Genomic DNA, 22,826 nt, shown 5'->3' with positions numbered 1-22,826 from the left:
TGATTGAAAGATTCATTACAAATATAAAATAGATGAGTGACTTCTAATATAACAAGTTACAAAAATTTAATTAATACAACTTCAGAATCCAGACCACAGCTAGCCTTTATGAAATGACCATGTGTTGAGTTTTGGTATAGTATCAAAGAAAACTGTACATGAATTTAATACTGACTATTAAATAGTCTGCTTTACAAACAACATGTATCTGTGAGACAAGACTGTCTTCTCATAATTCAACCAATATATATATATAACTCATAACCACTATGCTATCAGAGTTCCTTATGCTAGGTATAGTGAGCTAAAATGAACTGGTATTGGCCATTGTGAATCTGACAATCATATGGTTTACTGTGGCAAGAAGGACAAATACAAGAGGAAGGGCATCACATTCATCAACAAAAAGAACATTTCAAGATCTCGCTTGAAATACAGTGCTGTTTGTGATAGGCTAATATCCAAATACCTACAAGGAAAACCAGTTAACAGCACTATTAATATCACTAAAGCCAATGATGATGAAATTATTCTACCAACTTCTTCAGTCTGAAATTGATGAGACATGCAATCAATATGTATCAATAATTACTGATGGTTGGAATGTGAAGGTTGAAAATAAAGAAGAAGGATCAATAGTTTGAAAATACGGCCTTGGTGATAGAAATAATGCTGTGGAGATTACATGACTGAATTTTACAAGACCAATGAGCTATTCATTGCAAATACCTTTTTTAAACAATGTAAAATATAATTATACACATGGAGCTCACCAGATGGAATGCATGTGAATTAAATTGATTGTATTTGTGGGAAGAGACAGTGGAAAAGTTCAATATCATTACTCAAACACAGGACAGACTGTGGAACAGACCATCAATTGCTCATATGCAAGCAAGTTCAGGCTGAACCTGAAGAAAATTAAAACAGTTCATTGATAGCCTAAATATGACCTTAAACATTTCCTACCTGAATTTAGAGAGCGTCTCAAGAACAGAAATGATAAAGTAGACACTAATGACCAAAGATAAGAATTGTGGATGACAACAAGAACATCATAGAGGAAGAAAGCAAAGGTCATTAAAAATACAGGAAGGAAAGGAAAAAATGAAAATGGAAGTCAGAAGAGACTCTGAAACTTGCTCTTGAGCAAAGAAAAGCCAAAGAGAATGGAAGAAATGAGGAAGTCAAAGAGTTAAACTGAAAATGTCAAAGGCAGCTTGAGAAGCACTCTGGCTGTACTTCTTCCAACACAAATTGGTTTGTTCTTCTGGTAGTCCATGGTACTTTTAATATTCTTCTCTAACATTAAAACTCAAACGTACCAATTCTTCTATGGTCTTCTTTATTCATTGTCCACTTTCACATGCATATTAAGCTACTGAAAATACCATGGCTTGGGTCCCACACACTTAAGTCCTCAAACTGACATCTTTGCTCTTAAACACTTTAAAGAGGTCTTGTGCAACAGATTTGCCCAATATAATACACCGTTTGATTTCTTGACTGCTGCTTTCATGAGCGTTGATAATGAATCCAAGCAAAATGAAGTCTTTGACAGTTTCCGTCTTTTCTCCATTTATCATGATGTTATGTGTTGATCCAGTTGTGAGGATTTTTGTTTTCTTTACATTGAGGTGCAACTCATACTGAAGGCTGTGATCTTTGATCTTCATCAGTAAGAAATTATCGGTATAATAGGTGATAATGTTCATCATAATGTTGGTTTAACTCTTAATATGTTCAAATATAATTTAAATTTTGGAACAATGAGTACTATAGACTGCTTGTAAATTGTTGAGCACTTTCAAATATTTTGGTCCAATCCATTATTATCCAAAATTCTTTGCTTCCCAGAAAACTGATTTTGTAATGTGGGTTGTCTAAGCTACTTTTAAAATGTCCAACCAAACTCTGCACTGTCATATTAGCTGGGTAAGAGATAAGGGGTAAGAAAAGTATCCAGTCATCCAACCACATTTCTGGTTTTGTGTACCAGCTTAAATGAAATACAGTCACTCAATAAAGTCCTTCTGTCTCTCTTTGCCTCCCTCCCTTTCTCTCTGCCTATTTGCCTGGAGAGGGGAACCCTAAACCCTTTGGAGCCCTGCCAGTAGCACCAAAAGAATCTCTTGACTATTTTCCCAGGGAATTCCTGACTTAAATGTCAGCAGAGTACAACTCTGCAGCCAAAGCAAAGTCCGCCAGAATCTGAATCAAGGAAAATGTGCCTGTTATATCAAACAAGAAACCTGGATTGGTGAGGACCCAAGCACAGGGAGAAGGAGATTGGTATTTGTGAAAAGTTCAGCTTCCCATAGAAAGACACAGGTTTCCCCAAATCCAGCTCATTGAGGATCAGGGGGCTATGTGTAATATTTTGATTCCTTGTTGTTGTTTGATTGTTATTTTTATTTTGCTCATTTGGTGGTTGAACTGTATTTCTGAAAATCACTCTGAGTTACACAGTAACAAACACTTCTTTGAAAAAAGAACAAAGCTCCATTTGAGCCCTTTGTTGCTGCTACAGTTGTTGTCTTGTTTATTTGTTTGTTTTTAGTGAACATGCTGATATATAAGCGCTCTGGGGAGAATGCATGATACTGAAATTCATGAAAAGCAAAATAAGATTTATGAGTTGCAATTGAATCTGCCCGTACCAGCCTAGGGACACGTCCCGTCTGGTATTGAGGCATTGCTGGCATTTTTAGTGTCTTTGTTTAAGTCTTCATCTCTGAACAAATGAAGAAATATTAAAAGTTCTGAGGGCAAGGATGGGAGAAGGAGTCCGCAGATGCCCAAGATATACATCAGTACCAAAGGAAAACAGTCTGGTGGAGGAGATTAAAAAAACAGAAGCAACGTGTGTCCATCAGCGAGTTGTTATGAGACAGCTTCAGTCATAATTTTCATTCACCATTTTTTCTGCTTCCTCATATGACACTATCCTGCAACTGAACAGGCTGCTCAACTCAAAATCAGCAAGGTTGGCTGACAGATTAAGACTGATTGGAAATCAGAATGCCATGTAACTATTCATCACCACTCCCCAAAAAGAGATTAGTTGTGGTTATGTGCAGTGGAGTTGGTTCTGACTCACAGCAACAGTGCATAGGGGTTCCTAGGCTGTAAATCTTTATGGGAGCAGAAAGCCTCATCTTTCTCCCACGGAATGGCTGGTAGTTTCAAACTGCTGACCTTGAGGTTAGCAGCCTGGCTCATAACGTTACCAGACCTCCTTAAAAAGTACTATAAAATAAGAAAGTCAAGATAAACAAATAACTTAAGTTGTTATTTCATTTTTAAGTGAATTTAGTTCTTTTTAAAATTACCAGTGAATAAGGAAGATCGTAGAAGAATGATGCCTTTGAATTGTGGTGTTGGAGGAGAATACTAAAAGTGCCATGGACTGCCAAAAGAACCAATAGATCTGTTTTGGAAGAAGTGCAGCCAGAGTGCTCCTTGGAGGCCAACATGGCTAAACTTCGTCTCTCATACTTTGGCCATATTGTCAGGAGGGGAACAGTCTCTAGAGAAGGATGTCATGCTGGGTAAGATGGAGGGTCAGAGAAAAAGAGGAAGACCCCCAACGAGATGGATCGTCCAGGCAGCATCATTGATGGTGTAAAGTGTGGCAGCGGTAGTGAGGTTGGCCCAGGATCAGATATTGTTTCGTACTGCTGTGCATGGGGTTGCTATGAGTCGGTTCCGACTCCATGGCACCTGACAACAAAAGTTACAAATGGTGAGAAATTAATTCCAAATCTTATTTGGATCTCAGCTCAGGTCCAAACAGCTCAGTGAGAATGTATTCTACTCACAGTCCCCCCACCTCATGATGCTTCCTCTCCTCCCTGCTCCCTGCTCCACCACTGCAACCTCAGTAGCTGATCTCGTCCATTATCATTGCCTGTGCACATTACCATAGACAATCAAGCTGGAAAGGTCTGTCCCTGGCACAAAGAAAAGTCAGGCAAGTGGCTGCTCACTGCACTGGACTGAATGTGTTGACAGAAGGACCAGTAATATCATCTGCTCTGATATGAAAAGTAATAAGTAATAATGAATTTAAAAACAAAACAAAACAAAAAACAAGGTCCTGGCTTGCATGAATGGTGTGTACTTAACTACTACCCTAAAGGTTAGTAGTTCAAACCTACCCAGCAGCACGGTGAAAGGAAAATCTGAAAATCTACTTCCATGAAGATTACAGTAAAAAAAAGTCATGGCAAAGGTTTTGTTTTCTGTTTTCAATATTGTTTGGGAATAAGAAAAGCTACCTCTGGTAGGTGAAGGGTTAATCTCCTGTCAATTTTAAGCCACTCTGCTAAGAGTGCTAATAAGTGTGTGAGTTGGTGCCAATTAGGGTGGGCCTTTCCTTTGATGGGAACAGTCATCCCTTAGAAACTGGACTGTCAACATATTCTACTGGGGTGGTAATCAGCCAGCCAGAAGAAAGAGAAAGAGTCTGAGAAACTGTGGTAACCAAATCCTGCTGGCACTTCGTGAAATGGTAAAGGGAACTGCCAAGGGGACTCAGTGAATGTTAATGAAGCCTAGCGCAACTTGCAAGAAGCAAACCTGAAAAAGTGCTCCAAACTCCCAGCAGCCCTAGAAAGTAATACTCTTCGTCGATCTGTGCTGGCTATAACCACAGGACCCATTCACAAGAAGACCATTAACACTACAGGATTGTTCCACAGGTTCATGGGCTTCACAAATACTCGAACTCAATTTTTTAGGGTCAAAAGTAATTATGTTTAGCACATCTGTTGAAAAACCAAAGTATGTAAACTTATAAACCAAAACCCCAAAAAGAAAACAGTTTGCACTTTTTAAAATCTCAATTTAAAATCTGAACAGAAAACAGCTTTAAGAATCAATATGAAATGCTTTAAGTGTCCTTTGTGGGTTCAAATAATTCCCTTCTTCCTCTTTCATCAGAATGTATTCTGATGTTCAGGAAGCATGTTTTTACAAAGCCTAAACCACTAACGTACAATAACCAGTGTGCAACCACATTCTTAGGAATGTAAATTCAATCTTTGTTATCTGAGAATGCTTTGAAACAGTCCTAAAGTGCTTCTCCAAAGTTCACACTCAGAGCTTTAATTCTTTTTTCTAAGGAGAGCATTTCACTCTATTGCCAAATGAGAAGGGAAAATAAAAGGATTTTAACAGTGATTTAGAAGTATAACAGCTCTTCTGTATTTCTTTCTTGCCATACTTGATTCTAAAAAGAAAAAGAAAAAAATCCAATCTGAAGTGAGGTGGTAAAATGAGAGACAGAACCAGAAGTTGGGAAGAGACATGGTGGTACTTGTTAGGTTGAGGAGTGCATTCACAATATTCACTGTATTTGTTAAAAGTAATGAATTAACTAATGTACAATAAAAGAGTCCTGGACGTAACAGAAATGACTGAGTGTTATAATCCAAGGACTAGGATGATTGCAATTCTAGCTACCTGAGGTTGTCTCATGACAAAATCAATCATAATGGCTGCAGGCACCCATTTCCCAAGTGAATTGAGGGCCTTCTCAGGCATGGTGAGCAAATGTGCAGTCAGTCCCTCCTCCTCCGGGCCCTACTCTCAGAAGTTTAACGCTTTGCTGAGGGGAAGCCTTGGTCTGCTAACCAAAACGTTGGCAGTTCAAACCCATGGGCCACTCCACAGGAGAAAAATGAGAGACTTTCTGTTCCAATAAAGACTCATAGCCTCAGAAACCCTATTCAGGGTTGCTGTGAGTTAGAATCAACTAGATGGCAGTGGTTTTGTGTGGGTGTATGTATGTGCGTGTGGCACTGTTTGAAATTCTTAATCATTTTTTTTACAAGGGGCCCCACATTCGTATTGTACTGAGTCCCACAATTATCTAGTCAGTCCCCCATCTAGGGGTCTAGATGTTAAACTAACCTCCTAAAACCCTCCCATCAAGTCTGTTCGGACTCATAAGGACCCTGTAGAACAGGGTAGAACTGCTCCATGGGATTCTTCTGAGGCTGTAAATCTTTACAGATACAAACAGCCTCATCTTTTTCACCAGGAGCAGCTATGGATTCTAATTGCTGACCTTGAGCTTAGCAGCCCAACACTTAACGCAGCCAGGGCTCCAACTCTTTGGATCACAGCACCTTTATCCCTGTCCAACTTGTCTATTTTTTAAATGTACTGCTTCTTACTCAACAATTATTGCTAATATGAAAGCAGGTGAGGACCCTGGAGTCATTTTATTTCCTGTATTTCCTATTTTTTGCTTATTTCCTTTTTTCTAATTGGCCAAACCATGCTGCCTATGCTACATAAACCAAGGACTGTAATTATTCCAACCTCCATATTTTTAAAGTTTAATGAAGCTGCAGTTATATACTGTTTTTATAATACTGCATCTCAAATAAAAAATTTTCAGCTGGACATTATTAGATAATTTGCCACTCCACAATTAATGCCCTGCATGTCACCTCTCATTTCATTTACTTCCATTGCTGGATCATACTAATCCATTTCTTCAAAACTCTGCAACTTTCACTGTAGCACATAGTCAAACAAATTCTCAGCAATTCTTTGTGATAGGAAGAATGAAAATCAAGACCTGGGGATATCCTCATGTTCAAAGATCACTGGCTTTAAAATAAACAACAGCAACAACGTAAAGTAAGTGGGTGTCTCTTGTTCCTGAAATGCCCTCTGCATTTCAGTGACCAGGTAGGGAGAATTTATATCAAGTTCAAATATAACTTCACGATTGCCACATGGTGCAGAATCTTTCCACCCCTACACTCCAAAAACCCAATCAGACGAGTGGCCGTAATCTGACTCCTAGTTCACTGGGAGCTGCGGGGCAGGCAATGAGAGCTCTGCTCTCTACCCAGGGAAGGAATGAGTAGCAGACCCGAAGCAAGAAGGTGGGGGTAAGTCCTTCTTTGACTTAAGTTAGCAATGACTTTACAGGGCTAAAAAATAAAGACCTGGCTCTTCTACTTCCCAGATCTGATATTTGTGCCTTCTTGGGCAATGATAATGCAGATGGGTGGTTCTTTCAGATCAGGGTATTGGGTATATTCATAAAAGAGACGCTAAAATCTTAGAAGAAACAAGATACTATATAACAAACCTTCCATGTATTCTAGACCCCAGAGAACAAATTACTCTGTGAAGGTAAATCTATCCATAGTATTTTTCATCAGAAAAGGTACTCACTCGGGGGCTCAGCCATCCAAGCATGGATCGGAGTATTGTGGCTGGGGCAGTACAGCCTGGTCACATCAACAAGCACCCTTTGTTCCAGGGCAAAAGAAGTGAAACTAATTGTGTTGATCTGTTTCCAGGGAGCGTGAACACATAGGGAACAATGACAGTAATAACAGGGGGCTACATGACACGCCAGGGTGAGCACTTGTAAGGTCAGGTGTCTATGATAACAGAGAACTTGGGGTTCACAGTGGGCATAGGCTGGTTGCTCTGTCCTAGGAGAAGATCAGATCTTGTGGATTTTAAACTTTTCAAGAAAATATTTATCTGGTTTTTGGATTTTTTTTTTTTTATGTTTTTCTTTCTTTTTTTTTTTTTCTTCCCTCAGGCTGGTGAAAATTTAAAGCAGAAAGATTCATTGAATTTCTTAAATTAAGTCTCTGGAGAGGTAGACAGGTGTGTGGGAGAATAAGAAGGGAGAGAGACCCAGGGAACTAGGGAACCAAGGGGAGGTGTAGCCTGGAGGCTAGTCTTTGCCTGGGCCCAGCCTCTGTCCCTCTGCCGGTGCTCTCCTGTGCTGACTGACAAGGGACAATCGCTGCCCACCCAGCTGTTTTACCTTCCTACTTTGTCCTCTTTTTCCTATTAAACCCTACCAAAACCAGTGACAGCACCTTGCCCCTTGGCCATCCCAGCTATGGCCCTGGGCTGCCAGTGAGTTCAGAAGCAACCCTCATAATTTCTTTTTTGATTTGTGAATGTTCTCCCTTTGAGATATATGTAATGTCTTTCCCAGGGCACCCTGCCTGCTCCATTCCAAATGCTGGTCTTGTTTCTTTATCTCTTATTCCTCTGGGGACTAGGATGTCATAGCCCTCCCAGCAGGGGCTTGTCATGGTTAACTCAGGAGACTTCACTTGAGCAGGGCACGCTTGGGAGATGGCTGCTGCTTCCCTTCTGCAGCCAGCCCTTCCTGCATTCTGGGACGTGGACTTAAGTAGAAAATGCATTTCTTTCCAACTCGGAAGCGATGCATCGTATCAAACCAAAGCAGAGACCTAAAGGGCAAGAAAGAGTTCCCAAAGCCCTTTTGACATAGCATTTCCTCACTGCCCATGCAGAGCACAGGCTGGGAGACAGCAGGCTATGTGGGGAGGGGAATGTGCGCATTAGCTCAGGTCTCTAAGGACCTGACTTTCTTACCTAAATTCTTTACATAGTCCTCTGTGATTAGATTCTCTGCGAACTGCTCTCAAGTTTGCTCTCCTGCCTGTCCCAGGCACTCAACGAAGACAAATGTCTTGGATAAAGGGGTAACTGGAATAACTACTCACCCCCAGGAGAAATCCTAGCCATTTCTTGATACAATGCACAGCAGTTAGTTGGCATTAATACCCCTGAGCCTCACCCTCCCTAGTTTCCAAAGATCCAAAGACATTAAGAGGAAAATAGATTCGAGGAGGAAATAGATGTCTTGTTCTCACCACCTGTCTTTCCCTCCCCCATCCCCCAAGAGCTTCCCCAGAAGAGGCACACTGCCCTCTGGGGCCAGACAAGCCCTGAAGAAAGTGCTAGAGAAAACCTGCTTTCCAGGGCACCATGTGCTCTGTGCCTGCCACACCCCCTTTCCACAACTCCCTCTTCCAGAGCTCTGCCTGACTCTCAGACAGCCCCAACTGGCGGCCCCCTGCAGACGGGAAGGGCACCTGTCCTCCAGGATTCCTTTAGATGGTAATTCAAGGGTTGGAAGAGGGTCAGGCACAGGAGGGGCTGCTCTTCCTCCCCGAACACTTCCAAACCTACTCCCCTCCTAAGATATGAGGATGCAAATTTCCCAGGTGAGTCTGTCTGAAACACGCTGCTTCGGCAGCGGGCTGTTTGTTCTCCTGGCTGTGGCCCGGGAGCCTGGCACTACCCGGGAATGGCCTCCCCCCGCCCGCCCCCAAAAGGCACTCCAGACTTCCCTGGAGCCTCAGGGTGACACGGCCCTGCGCCTCCAGCCCAGATCTAGGCAGCGCGCCAACTCCCGGATCCTCCCGCTGGCACCGAGGAAGAGGGTGAGGGTGACCTGGCTCTGGTCCCGCCTGTCCCACCATGAGCTCACCTCCCTGCAACGAATGTACCTCCTCAAAAGACAATCCTCAGCCTGCTAGATTTCTTAGCTAGCGGTCTTCCCCTTAATCCAAGTCCCAGGACAGTGTAGGTGTGGGAGGGAAAACCCTGTTCTACAACTCCGTTTCCATTACGCCATCTGAAACAATAAAAAAGAAAACGGAAAAGGGCTTCTTTTAAAATACTGCTTTATGTCTTTAAAAAAAGTTGCTAGCATATAGAAACATTGAAAATTTGTTCTGAGGGAAATAACTACAAGATATTGTTATAAGATAGTATAACTTATAATTGATATAAGATATTGAGTCCTGGTGTGGCGCTGTGGGTTAATGCACCGCAGGTCAGCAGTTCAAGCTCACCAGGTATTCCTCAGAAGCCCTATACAGGGTGTCTATGACTCAGAACTGATTCTGTGGAACAAAACAACAATCTAAGATATGATTTATATAATAAAAATTCAGGATTTATATTACAATATTACAAAATAAGATTTTTATTCTTAATTTTTTAGGAGTAGTCCTGGTGTGGCACTTTGGGGTAATGTGCTGGACTGCAAAGTCAGCTTGAACTTTGGTTCAAGCTCACCAGCCGCTTGTTGGAAACCCTATACAGGGTCGCCATGGGTCAGAACTGACTCGACAGCATTTAACAACAACACCAAATTCTTAATTTTTTTAAGGAACTTGGGTTTTTTTCTTTCTAGGGACAATTCTACTAATTTTCTAGGGAAACTGGATGATCTTTGAATATTGAATCAAAGGACATTAGCATAGCAATCTTTCAACTATTAAGGAAACTGTCCAGAAGCTTTCTTTCCTACTATGCGAATAACAATTGACTACAGTTACCAGGCAAGAGGACAGGCCTGGCCTTCCTCACTTACATTCCTAAACTGGCAGTTCAACAGGCGGATTTGGTAGCTTCTGATGCCCATTGTCTTTATTTTCAGTAAGTGTGGACCTTTGTGCAGAAGAGAAGACATCATGGTGGCCTTTAAAGGCGTCTGGACTCAAGCTTTCTGGAAAGCCGTCACAGCAGAATTTCTGGCTATGCTTATTTTTGTCCTGCTCAGCCTGGGATCCACCATCAACTGGGGTGGAAGCGAAAACCCCTTACCTGTTGACATGGTCCTCATCTCCCTCTGCTTTGGACTCAGCATTGCAACCATGGTGCAGTGTTTCGGCCACATCTCAGGTGGCCACATCAACCCAGCTGTGACTGTGGCCATGGTGTGCACCCGGAAGATTAGCATCGCCAAGTCTGTCTTCTACATTGCAGCCCAGTGCCTGGGGGCCATCATTGGAGCAGGAATTCTTTACCTTGTCACACCCCCCAGCGTTGTGGGAGGTTTGGGAGTTACCACGGTAACATCTTTAGCTTTTAATTTCAAATTAGGACTCGGATTTCTTGTAGACTCTACCAAATGACACCCTGATGAACTGAGAGAACTTCCTAAAACTGTTAATTCTTTCCCAGGAGATTGATTATGCTCTGGGGCATATGTACATGTTTCTTGAGAGAGGTGGAAACTGATTCTAGGAATATCGACTGTATCAATAATCCATGGTTTGCTAGGGAGTAATTTGAGTATAATGACTAAGTTTAGGAGCCATCTCCATGACTATTGGTATGTTATGGCTAGTATGTCAAAGTTCATTGAGGATTTCCCTCATTTTCTTTGGCCCTTCTTCAGCTACTGATCTTTCATGATGACTTGTCTAAAGGTCATAAAGATGGCATGTTGTTGTTGTTAAGTGCTATCAAGTTGGTTCCGACCCATAGCAACCCTATATTGGGTTTCCAAGGAACAATTCGTAAACTTGAACTGCCGACCTTGTGGTTCAAACCAACTTTGTAGTCCAGCGCATTAACCCACAGCGCCACATCAAGACTCCTTAAAGATGGCGTTGTTGTTGTTGTTAAGTGCCGTCAAGTCAATTCCAACCCACAGCGACCCTGTATAGGGTTTCCGAGGAGCAGCTGGTGAGCTTGACCACCGATCTTGCAGTTCAGACAGCTTTGCAGTCTGGCACATTAACCCACAGCACCACACTAGGACTCCATAAAGATGGCATAGGACCAGGCAAAGTTTCCTTCTGTTATACATAAGGTCAACAAGTGTTACAGCCAACTCAACAGCAACTAACAAGTCTAATAGATACAAAACTTACACTAGTTTTGTCCTTTCTATCTCTCTTCCCAGTTACTATACTAACTATATATTCAGCTTTAAGACATTTTTATTACAATTATTTGTTAGCTCACTCACAGACAATGAAATAATTTTTTTTCATATCATGTTAATAAGACTTAAAATGATCTACATAAAGGGTCACAGTTAAAAAAATTAATTGGTGTTTGACCCTAGTTTTGTACTTAGCTGATTAGAAATATCATTTGTTAGCTCAGCACCCAGGTTGATTAAAAAACCACACACTGTTTAAATTTTAATTGAAATATATGTTAATTAATTTAAGCCTAATTAATGGATTTAATCATTGCCTTATAAAATTACCAGACTCTCAAGAAACTCTTTTGTAAGTTAAGTGCAACAGTGGTACAATTTGTTTTTTAATGCAAAAAGGGACATTCAGCATAAATCTCAATTGGTCATTTAAGAGTAATTCTCTGTGATGGCCCCAAATGAGTGGAAATGCATTCTTTAAAAAAAAATTTAAAAATCGGAGTTGGGGAGGAAAGACTTGATTGGTCATTTTTTACAATAATAAAAATGCCTTTCACAATGATTTGTTGTCATAGAAAATACACTTTTACTTCAGTTCAGATGACGTATTGTTTTTCTTTCTAGGTTCATGGGAATCTCACTGCTGGCCACGGTCTCTTGGTAGAGTTGATCATCACATTTCAGTTGGTGTTTACTATCTTTGCCAGCTGTGATTCCAAAAGAACTGATGTCACTGGTTCAATTGCTTTAGCAATTGGATTTTCTGTGGCAATTGGACATTTATTTGCAGTAAGTTTCCAAGTCTTTTTAAAGAATTGATCCATTTCATTTATCTTATCCTCATCTTAAAACTAGCCTGAAGACAGTGTGTTTTGCAATGGTATCTCACTAAGTATCCAACCATGTCTGTCCATTTTAAGTGATTATTTTGCTAAGTGATGAGAATGTTGATAGAGCTGCTCACATCTAAATGACTTGGCAAATGGTAGCACACTGAGATGGATGCTGCCTGTTAGTAGACCTACCTTAGCAATGTCTGACATTGTTTTCTTTTTTTCCCCCTATAGATTAATTATACTGGGGCCAGCATGAACCCTGCTCGATCCTTTGGACCTGCGGTGATCATGGGAAATTGGGAAAACCATTGGGTGACTATCATGTTGATAGCTCCTGTCTTCTTATGGAGACAGTTAGTCATGGGGCTCTTTTTGCTCACTAGTGTCTCTAGCCTCTTCTCAACCTTCACCCCCACTTCATTGCATATTTCATAACAACTAGAGAAAGACTAGTACAGATCTACTGCAACGCATCTCTTCTTATTTCTGTCCTGGGCTTTCGGTAGTAATCTTTTCTCTTTTTTTAAAATCCTAAATCACTGCTCTGGGCATTCTGTCGGACAGACTGTGGCTGAATATTCTGTACATGGAGGAGGCCAAGTGGGACAAGTTAGAATCCGGATGATGTAGTAGTGAATGTGGCGTGTAAATAATTGAAAGAGAAGCCTTCCCAGCAATAACAGAAAACATCCTTACAAAAAGGAAATAAAACCAAGCAAAGGAAATCTGGAGAGAGGAAAGGAGGGGGAGAAGAGAGGAAAGCGACCTTGGCAACCCTATACAGGGTCACTATAAATCAGCACCGACAACAGCATAACAAACACTTACCTTTTCTTCATTTTCCACAAAAGCATGAACTCAGTTAATAGTATGTGAGTTGGAAGCATTTGAAGTGCAGATGGTGTGCAATAAATGGCGCAAATGTTTTCGCTATTATCACCATACCCATAGATGGAAAACAAATGACTCTCAGCGCACCACTCAGCCAGTCTCATGCTAACTTACTTAGTAGGATGGTGACAACACTTCAAGACACTAGGCTTATCCATTTTTAAAAATGACCATCCATCTTACTTCAATTGTTGCTTAAAACAAAGGAATTTAAATCCCTTAAATGAGCAATGTGGCAGTTTTGAAGACCACTCACACACTAGCTTACAATAACCAACAAAAATACGAGACATATGGAAGGCAGACGTTGATGGTCATTGATACGTTGTGAATGTTACAACTTTTATTTTTAACTCATGAGTGTGGTACAATGTCACTATGCTTTAATCTCATGCATGTGGTAGTTGTTGGCCCAGGCACACCCACTCCACCGTGGAGCACATAGGAAATGGACCATGGCTATGTGCATCCACCTCTAAGTGCACTAGTTCTTTACAAAGTAATTGACACCATTAAGTAATAGCGCGAGAGTCAGAGCTCAGAAGCAAAATTTTGGATACAACTATGCCAAGACTTGGTCAACATTGCCATTTATAAGATTGGTCAATTTGCCCCTAATATTTCCATCTATGGCCCAAAAGCTTAGTGGCACTGATTGTAATGGAAAGGTTTAATGCTTCCTCGAAAAATGGGCAATGAGTATATATCAATATTTGTGTGCATATAAATACATATAGATCTATACAGATTTTATGATGGAAGTACAACTTTTACTTCAACTTAATAAATTCAAGCTATTTTTCTCAGTGTTAAAAATATACACAGCAAAACATAAAACCATTCAATAATTTCATGTATAATACCATGACATTGATCACATTCTTGGAATTCTACAGCTGTTTTCATCTTCTTTTTCCATTTTGTTCCTTTTTTATTGAGGTAAACTCACTTTTCCCTAAGATTCCTACCTAAACTCTCAAACCTATCTATCAAGCTATTTTTTGATGAAAATTTTAAAGACATCTTTTAATTTATTTGAAGACTTGAAAATATGATGAAATATCTTATTAATTGCTTGCTAGATGTAGTTAGCTCCTTACTGTTGTTGTTAAGTGCTGTAGAGTCGGTTCCAACCCACAGTGACCCTATGTAGGGTTTCTGAGGAGCAACTGGTGAGCTTGGACTGCCAACCTTGTAGTTCAATCAAACCAGTCTTGCAGTCTAGTGCATTGACCGACAGACAGCACCACACAGGAACTCCAAGTTAGCTCCTTAATATTTAAGTAATAGGAAAAGTCTAGTGTATTGACTGAATCCAAAGTTTTCCTTTGTATTAGTAAGCAAAATCCTTAATTCTGCATAAAATGAATACTTATTTTATGAGAATAGTTGTGTGAAAATTAGAACTAATTTAAAACAGATAGACAACACCAAAATATTAATGATAACCATCGACTTTGTGGTTCAAAACTAATCTTGCGCCCAGTGCTTTATCCCACAGTGCCATACCAGCACTCCAAGAGTAGAATTATTTAAATTTTGTTTTTTATACTTTTCTCTATGTTCTGGATTTTCTTTACCTTTTTTATTTATCTTTACCAATTTCAAACATCAGTTTAAAGTACATTATGGTTTTGTTTGGAATAGCAACTTAAAGCTGAAATTTGTTTATTTTTGAGACCATATACAATTTTCAAGGAGCAGCTGATAGGTTTAAACACCTGACTTTGTGGTTCAAAGTCCAATACTGATCCTACAGCACCAAACCATGAGTCCATGGGAATTCTTGTTGTTGCTAAGTGCTGTCGAGTCAATTCCAACCTACAGCAACCCTGTATAGGGTTTCCAAGGAGCAGCTGGTAGGTTTGAACTGATGACCTTTTGGTTTGAGCAGTCCAGTGCTAATCCTACAGCACCACACCAGGAGTCCATCGAGGATCTTTATTGCTATTAAAAGCAAAAACCAACAGTGTGGTCGAAACCACTGGAACTTATAGCAACCCTATGTGTGATTTAATAGTGCCTATTGTCCTCTATAGGTCGGAACCGACTCGACAGCACTTAACAACAACAACAACAACAACAATTGTCCTCTGAGGACCTCTGGTGGTGTGCAGGTTGTTCATTGGACTGCAAAATCAGCAGTTCAAATCCACCAGCTGCTCCGTGGAAGAAAGATGAAGAAGTCTGCTTCCATCAAGAATTACAAATCAAAGCAAAAATATTTACAGTCTTGGAAACCCTATGGGGCAGTTCTAATCTGTTCTATAGGGTCACTATGAATTGGAATTCACTCAGTACCATTGGGATGGATTTAGGTTATTGTGGCTTAACCATTCCAGGTGGCACAAATGGTTTGCAGTTGGCTTTCAACTCCTAACCTATTGGGACCGTGGAAGATCTGGAGATCTGCTTCTTTTAAATTGCAGCCAAAGAAATCCTATAGAACAGCTCTAATCTGTTATACAGAGTCTTGGTATGGCATTGGAGGATAAGCATTGATCAGTGGTACAAGTTCCTCCTCAGTAACCTGTATAGGTTCGCTGTGAGTTGTAACTGACTCGACAGTACTTAACAACAGCAATAAGGAGTCATGGTGTGTGTGTGGAACTGTAGGAGAAGCACTAGACTGCCGATTGCAAGATTGGTGGTTCAAACCAACCAGCCTCTCCTCAAAAATTCTATACAGGGTCATTATGGATTGGAATGGACTCAGTGGCACTTAACACCAATAACAATAAGATCTCACTAAAGCTTTTGAGTTGTGGTGTTGGAGGAGAATATTGAAAGTGCCATGGGCTGCCAAAAGAACCAATAGATCTGTTTTGGAAGAAGTGCAGTCAGAGTGCTTCTTGGAGGCCAAAACGGCCAAACTTTGTCTCTCATGCTTCAGACATATTGTCAGGAGGGACCAGTTGCTGGAGAAGGATATCATGTTTGGTAAGACGGAAGGTCAGAGAAAAAAAGGAAGACCCCCCAACTAGATGGATTGGCCAAGTGGCACCATCGATGGACTCAAGTGTGGCAACAGTAGTGAGGTTAGCCCAGGATCAGGCAGTGTTTCATTCTGCTGTGCATAAAGTCGCTATGGGTCGGTACCAACTCAATGGCACCTAACAACAAAGCGAATAAACAGCAAAGACATTTAGAGGAGACTCTCAGATTTCCTTTGAAAGGGCATGCTGTTGTTAAGTGCTGTTGAGTCAGTTCTGATTCATAGAGACCTTGTGTAGGGTTTCCAAGGTGCAGCTGGTGGGTTTGAACTGCTGACCTCTTGGTTAGCAGTCCAGTGCTTATCCTACCATGCCACACCAAAAAAGTACACAGAAGATCAACTCTTAGATAGTTTCTTTCATGTTCATGATAAGGAAGTGGGTTTTGCAGCCACTCTCCCAACTGCTTTCCTGTTAAGTATGTTCAGTTTCAGCTTAAAGTTTAATTTTTTTACTTATTTTTTTTTTTTTAGATATTGCAATAAGAATTCTTAGTGAGATTGAGTTAGTGGGTGTTTTTAAGAAAGAAACCTTTGCCGTGTTTTTCAAACAAGTGTTGTGGAAACATTATCTTGGTTCAAAAGAAGTCAAACTGATTTGAAATCCCAGATCAGACCACTAGCTAAACATCAGTCTTTAGCAAGCCTCTTCTTCACTTAGAGCCTCGGTTTTCTTAGCCATAAAATGGTCACTATAATAATAATAATACCTACTTCAAAAGGTTATTGCTAGAAATAAATGCGATATATGACAAGTACCAGGTACAGCAGTTTCATCTGTTGAATAAACAACTAATGTTCTACAGCAGACAGCAGCTCTCAAGTCAAGGCTGTATTTATTCAAGCTCAAAATTTTGTTTCTTTTAGACACATAAATGATATGATACAAACGTCTATTTTATGAATTATAAAGCATATGGAATAGCTAATCCTCAACTAGCCATCATCCATAAATTCTGCATGAATTTTTTTCACTAATCTGAAGATTCAATTGCTCTGCAAAAAGAGTAATGAACAAACTGCTGAGTTTTCAATGACATCCTATCACCAAAGTTTAAGAGCAAAAGAGTGTAACATAAGGAACATAATGATTTTAACAGTAGTGAGTCTAGTCACATACATCTTCGCATAATCTAGGAATCATGAAATAAAGCAGAGGAACTCTAAGTACTTTACCAGTATTTTTTCTTGGAATCCTTACACTCTATGAAGTATTCCAATCTCTACTTTGCTGATGAAGAAATTAGGCTGAGAATGTTAAAAGTCATTGATCCAAGCACTCACAAATTTGCTAAAGCCTGGAGCTAGGGTCCCATATATCATGTTGTATATAAGTTAAGTACTGCACTGCTAACTACAAAGTTGGAGGTTCAAACTCACCAGCCACTCCTTGGAAACCCTATATACAGTGTTGCTATGAATCAGAACTGACTCAATGGCACTTAACAACAACAAATCATAACAAAATCTGTACCATGATCGTGATTATACAGAAAACTAATATAAAATGGCAATATTTAGAAAATAAGGAAAGTATTCTCTTGAATATTTTATTTTTCTATTTTAGTTGATGAGCTTATTGTGTCTGTTTGATTTCCAGCAGCAACAAAGACAAACTGTCTATGTTGAAGAAAATCAGAAAATGTTAAAAAAAAAAAAAAAAGGGAAATTAATGAAAGTAGAGGGAAGTTGTCCCTTCTTTTCAAATGTTACTTAGCAGATCTCTGCATCTCTGACATGGATTTAAGGAACCCTGGTGGTGAAAGAGGTTATGAGTTGAGCTGCTAACCAACAGGTTGACAGTTTGAATTCACCAGCTGCTCAAGGAGAGAAACATATTGTTGTCTGCTCTCATAAAGAGTCTGTCTTGGAAACCCTACATAGGGTTGCTATGAGTTGGAATTGACATGATGGTAGTACGTTTGGTTTTTGTAATTTTGATGATGATCTGGAGTATTTTCTTAGTTTCTTTCCAATGCCCCTCTTTTTAATGTGTGACACAGTTGCTCTCTTAACCCAGCTGAATTCTAAAATAGTGATTTTTTTTTTTTTATGGAATAGTATTTCTCTACTTACACTCTATGATGGAGTTCTTGAGTGGTTTAAGTACTTAACATGCTCAGCTGCTAACTGAAAAGTGGGAGGTTCAAGCCCACGCAGAGGAGTCTGGTAAGAAAGATCTGGAAATCTACTTCAGAAAAATCAGCCATTGAAATGCTTATGGAGCACAGTTCTACTCTGACACACACAGGGTTGCCATAAGTCAATATCAATTCAGTAACAATTGGTTTAATAGTTAGTTATACTCTTTGCTTTTGCATTTCCCCCTCAGATATATTGGGTTGGACCAATAATAGGAGCTGTCCTTGCTGCTGGCCTTTATGAATATGTCTTCTGTCCAGATGTTGAACTCAAACGTCGTTTTAAAGAAGTCTTCAGCAAAGCTGCCCAGCAAACAAAAGGGAGCTACATGGAGGTGGAGGACAACAGGAGTCAGGTAGAGACGGATGACTTGATTCTAAAGCCTGGAGTGGTACACGTGATTGACATTGACCGAGGCGAGGAGAAGAAGGGGAAAGACCCATCTGGTGAGGTGTTATCTTCAGTATGACTAGAAGATAGCACTCAAAGCCGACGAGAACCTTTAGAACTAGCCTCAGATTTCCTTCCACCCATTAAAGAAACAGATTTGTTATAATTAGACACGTGCAGGATTTTAAAAGAAACGAGGCCACAGATTTGTAGTTTCATGTCATATTCCTCAATCTAAACATTAAATATTTCATTATTTACCAAGGAGGAAAGGGAAAATCTTATCACGAATTCCAGTTCTATAAAACAGAAGTATTTAAGTAACCCCGAAGTAAATATGTGTAATAGTTTATCTAATCATCTTTCATTAATAACCCAGGCATATGGAGATTTGGTTAAGTCTTGCTCAACAGAATTTGCAGATACACTTATCAGCTTATTCTTCCTCTACCACGAAACTGGTATTGTCAGTCTTCATTTGGATGTTTATTCCATTGTATTTGCCAATATCAAAGTATCGTGTGTCACAAAGCTATGCTCATGCAAGAGAGGAATGATAGTGTGCCCTTTAATGGACAGTGCCTTGCTGTAAACTACCTTGGCAAAAGAATATGAACAAGGGTCATTGCTAATGGATTGATTCCATTTATATTACAAACAGCCAGCTTTTAAACTCATCTCTTATTCATCAAATTCCTTCCTCCTCCTCCTCAGTCCCCAATGTCTTGTGGGACTAAAGTCCAGAAATTTAAGTTAAATAGTCAGAAACTATGTGCATTTATTAGTTCCATCTAACAAAACTTCCAAAACATGAGTCTTCTATTGATACTTAATATAAGTAAATACGGACAATATTATGAGGATCAGAGGGAAATTACTATTGTACAAAGCATAATGAAGAAGGAAATCAATATTCTCCTATCAAATGGTTAATCTGTTTTCAGTACACAGTCTCAAATACAACACACTTGGTTAATGCTCTAAGCTTTTAACCACTTAACCACCTTGCTTTTCAAAAACTTATTAGCATAACTAGGGGGTTATATTTGTTCATCACTTTGATTATCTGTATTTAAGCATTAACTGAGATGTATTTTTGATAACAAGAGCATAGCTAGTTAAGTCCTGATATTTTGTTGATTATTAAGTTCTACTCAGTGTAGATGTTAATGGGTCTTCTTAGTCCCATTCTCTGATGTTGTCTCACTTCTCATGACATTTGTTGATAATCGTCACTGCAAGTGTAATGATATTTGAATGAGTAAACATCTATGGGACACAAGGAACAATGTGGTTGCATAGTAAAAGGGTTAGAAACATCAGAACGCTATATTCAAACCTGACTAGATGAACCAGTTTCTGACTTGTAGAGAGGTTATACATAACCCAACACTTCTTGACATAGTTTCATTACTGAGTCATTTATTTGTAAAAAAGAGTTTGTTTTCCTACACTGCTTTGCCTTATGTCAGTAGAATGTTCTCTGGAAACCCCAGTTTCTATCACCTTAACTGTCTAGCTTTTATCTTAGACAAAGAGCTGTGAATGTCAATTTCAGCGCACAAAAGCTAGTCTTACTAAAGCAAAAACTTATCACTGCAAGGAGTGGCTTGCAAATAACTGATAATCAAGGACTTTCTGCTCCTAAGAACAGCTCCAACTGTATGCCACTCTTTAGTGTTGGCGGCAGTTGTGTGTCTGTGGCAGTGAGATAATGGACCACTATTAAACCCGATTCTCTTCGGTGCTAGGGAAGAGTGATGGGCAGCTTCCCAGAATCATCACGGCAGTGTCATGGCTGGGAATGCCACTGGCATTTCTCACGGCAGCCGCCTACATCCCAGGCCCCATTCTCAGGAGTGTGACCATACCACATTCTACACCAGTGACACAGTTACTTCTTTCTGGGGCGGCACCTGTAGAGACAAGTGTGCACATTCCCCAAGGTTATGCCCATAATTTCAAATGTCTGCATGACATATCACGAAAAGCTTACAGGCAAGGCTGATTTGGTCCAATCATTGGCAAACGTATGTGTTCAAAAATTAGTTTGGTTAACAAGGTTAAAACGATTTTCCAAATAAAGCTACAATATACTGACTTATAGTCATTTTTATTTTGCCATATGGTTTACTTCTTATATATTGGTACTCATAATTATAGCATTCAATACATTAGTAATTAAAAAGGTATTTTAGTCATTGGTTTTCCAGCAACTCACAGAATGCCTGACACATAGTAGGCATTCAAAACAACTTTGTTATTTAATAGAAATAGGAAAACTTCATTTTTGACTTATGAATATAAATCCTGTTTTTTCATCTTTTTTTTCTCAATATTTAATAAAAGCATGATTACAAGGACTACCAATGGAAGGCAGCATAAAGGTAAAAACTGTAAGATATATTTTTGCATTCTACTGTTTTTAGAGGCATGGCGTGAATGAAAGCTTTGGTGCTTCTTTTTCTTTGCATATGACACAACATATTTGGTATTTCACTCAAGGCTTTACCCGTAAAAAGTAATGAAATTGTACCTTTCTAATGACATCTATGCAGCAGGGGTCTATTGCCTTGTGGATGGCACCAAATTATCCAAGTGTATTAGGAGACAGGGCTTTTTCCTTTAATCCTTTCTTATTAATGAAGTGCACAGTGCTGCTCTCAGGAGAGTGCTTCTGACAGATATGCAGAAAAGAGATCAGACAGGAAACACTGGGAGGACATAAATGAGTTGCACAAAACTCTACCAACCATCTTTTTCCTAAGGAGTAGTAAAACAAAGAGCCCCCAAATTGTAAGGCGATCCCTACTCTGACATCATATAAAGATTGGTAAAGGTGGACAAAGGGTAAGAGTTATTCTTTTAAGTTTGGAGGGCTTTCTGGGGGGAAAAAATGGAGCGCAGAAATGAATATGGGATTTCTTTATTGAAGAGGACATTTTCTTCATAGAGTCCTAATTTTTAATACTAGAACTGAGTCATTTGGGGTACCTTAGTAGTCAGTTAAAAATATAAGATTCCTATATTTTGTTTCTGTTATTTGACACTATTTATAAATACCTATACGTTCCATTGTTTGAGCCTTTTCCTAATGTAGCGCATACAGGTTAAAGTTGTGAAGATTTCATGAAGAGATTAGGAATATATGAATAACATATATGGTGGCACTGAGTTACCTCATTTATTAAAGATCAGATTGCAAATCATATATAATAGTCTTCTAAGACAGTGAAATCAGGCAAAACACTTATTGATGTAAACTCAGTAATGACAGGAAAATTTCAAAATACAGTAGCAAATTTAAATGCTAAAATAAATGCTGGGAAGGTCCTTTGTTGCAGCATGTTGACATTGTGACAAATGTTGTGAGTATTTGACAGAGAAATTGCCTTTGTGACAACAAAGATGACAGTATGAGCTAAATAGAAAACCTTAGCAAACAGTATAAAAATCAGTATAAATTCTTATCCTAAGTTCTATAGAGTATGCAAATTCAGAACATTGTATGACTAAAAGTAATTATGCCTTCCTTAATCTGTTGATGGCATGAAAATTATTAGAAAGCTGCGGTTACTAGCTGAAAATGTAATATAACAAAGTTCACTTTCTTTACTGCGAATTTTGTGTGTTTGCATTTATATTTTAGTGCTTTACTGATGGCCCCCAAACAGTAGTAACTTTTGAAACCATCATTCTCTGACATAAATGGAAGACATTTAATTTGAGAATCAAGATATATGGCAACTCGCTTTTGTAAATGACTATCTATAACCTCTGAAAATATGTATCAAATAAATGTTATACAAAATGTGCAATGAACATTAAATTTAAGAGCAGTTCTAGTATTACCCATTCATGTTAACATCAAAGAGCTAAAAAGACACCTAATTTGTATATCCCATTGGAATGTATTTCTTGATTCTCTTCAGGATTAATTAAACAAACATGCAATTTATGAAAACATACAAATAATTGTTGATCATCTGTATGACCTAAATCACAATAAAATTGTAATTCATGATAAACTGGAGAGATAAACTGAACATATGGCAATATTCACAATTATTTATTAACTGAAGTGTTA

At 39.3% G+C, this 22,826-nt stretch overlaps 1 protein-coding gene across 2 annotated transcripts; it reads left to right on the top strand.

Moving 5' to 3' along the window:
- The first annotated feature begins 6,749 nt into the window (after positions 1-6,749).
- On the top strand, positions 6,750-19,004 carry AQP4 (aquaporin 4). Of its 2 annotated transcripts, XM_006835037.1 has the most exons (5): positions 6,750-6,911; positions 10,253-10,667; positions 12,113-12,277; positions 12,556-12,636; positions 18,540-19,004. In XM_006835037.1, exons 1-5 carry the CDS (start codon positions 6,880-6,882, stop codon positions 18,816-18,818), a joined length of 972 nt encoding a protein of 323 aa, XP_006835100.1. In that variant the 5' UTR covers positions 6,750-6,879; the 3' UTR covers positions 18,819-19,004. The 2 variants fall into 2 exon arrangements, with proteins under 2 accessions (XP_006835100.1, XP_006835101.1); XM_006835038.1 differs by lacking the exon at positions 12,556-12,636 and having other exon boundaries at positions 6,880-6,911; positions 18,540-18,818.
- Positions 19,005-22,826: the final 3,822 nt, after the last annotated feature.

The sequence above is a fragment of the Chrysochloris asiatica genome, unplaced genomic scaffold, assembly GCF_000296735.1.
Source record: "Chrysochloris asiatica unplaced genomic scaffold, ChrAsi1.0 scaffold00015, whole genome shotgun sequence".
Classification (NCBI taxonomy): Eukaryota; Metazoa; Chordata; class Mammalia; order Afrosoricida; family Chrysochloridae; genus Chrysochloris; species Chrysochloris asiatica.
This window is presented reverse-complemented; position numbering and strand designations above follow the sequence as displayed.

Coding starts and splice junctions, on each gene's coding strand:
- AQP4 (XM_006835037.1), top strand. CDS start 6,880: ATGAGTAGCAGACCCGAAGCAAGAAGGTGGGG. Junction 6,912..10,252: donor CCCGAAGCAAGAAGGTGGGG/GTAAGTCCTTCT, acceptor CTTTATTTTCAG/TAAGTGTGGACCTTTGTGCA. Junction 10,668..12,112: donor GAGGTTTGGGAGTTACCACG/GTAACATCTTTA, acceptor TTTTCTTTCTAG/GTTCATGGGAATCTCACTGC.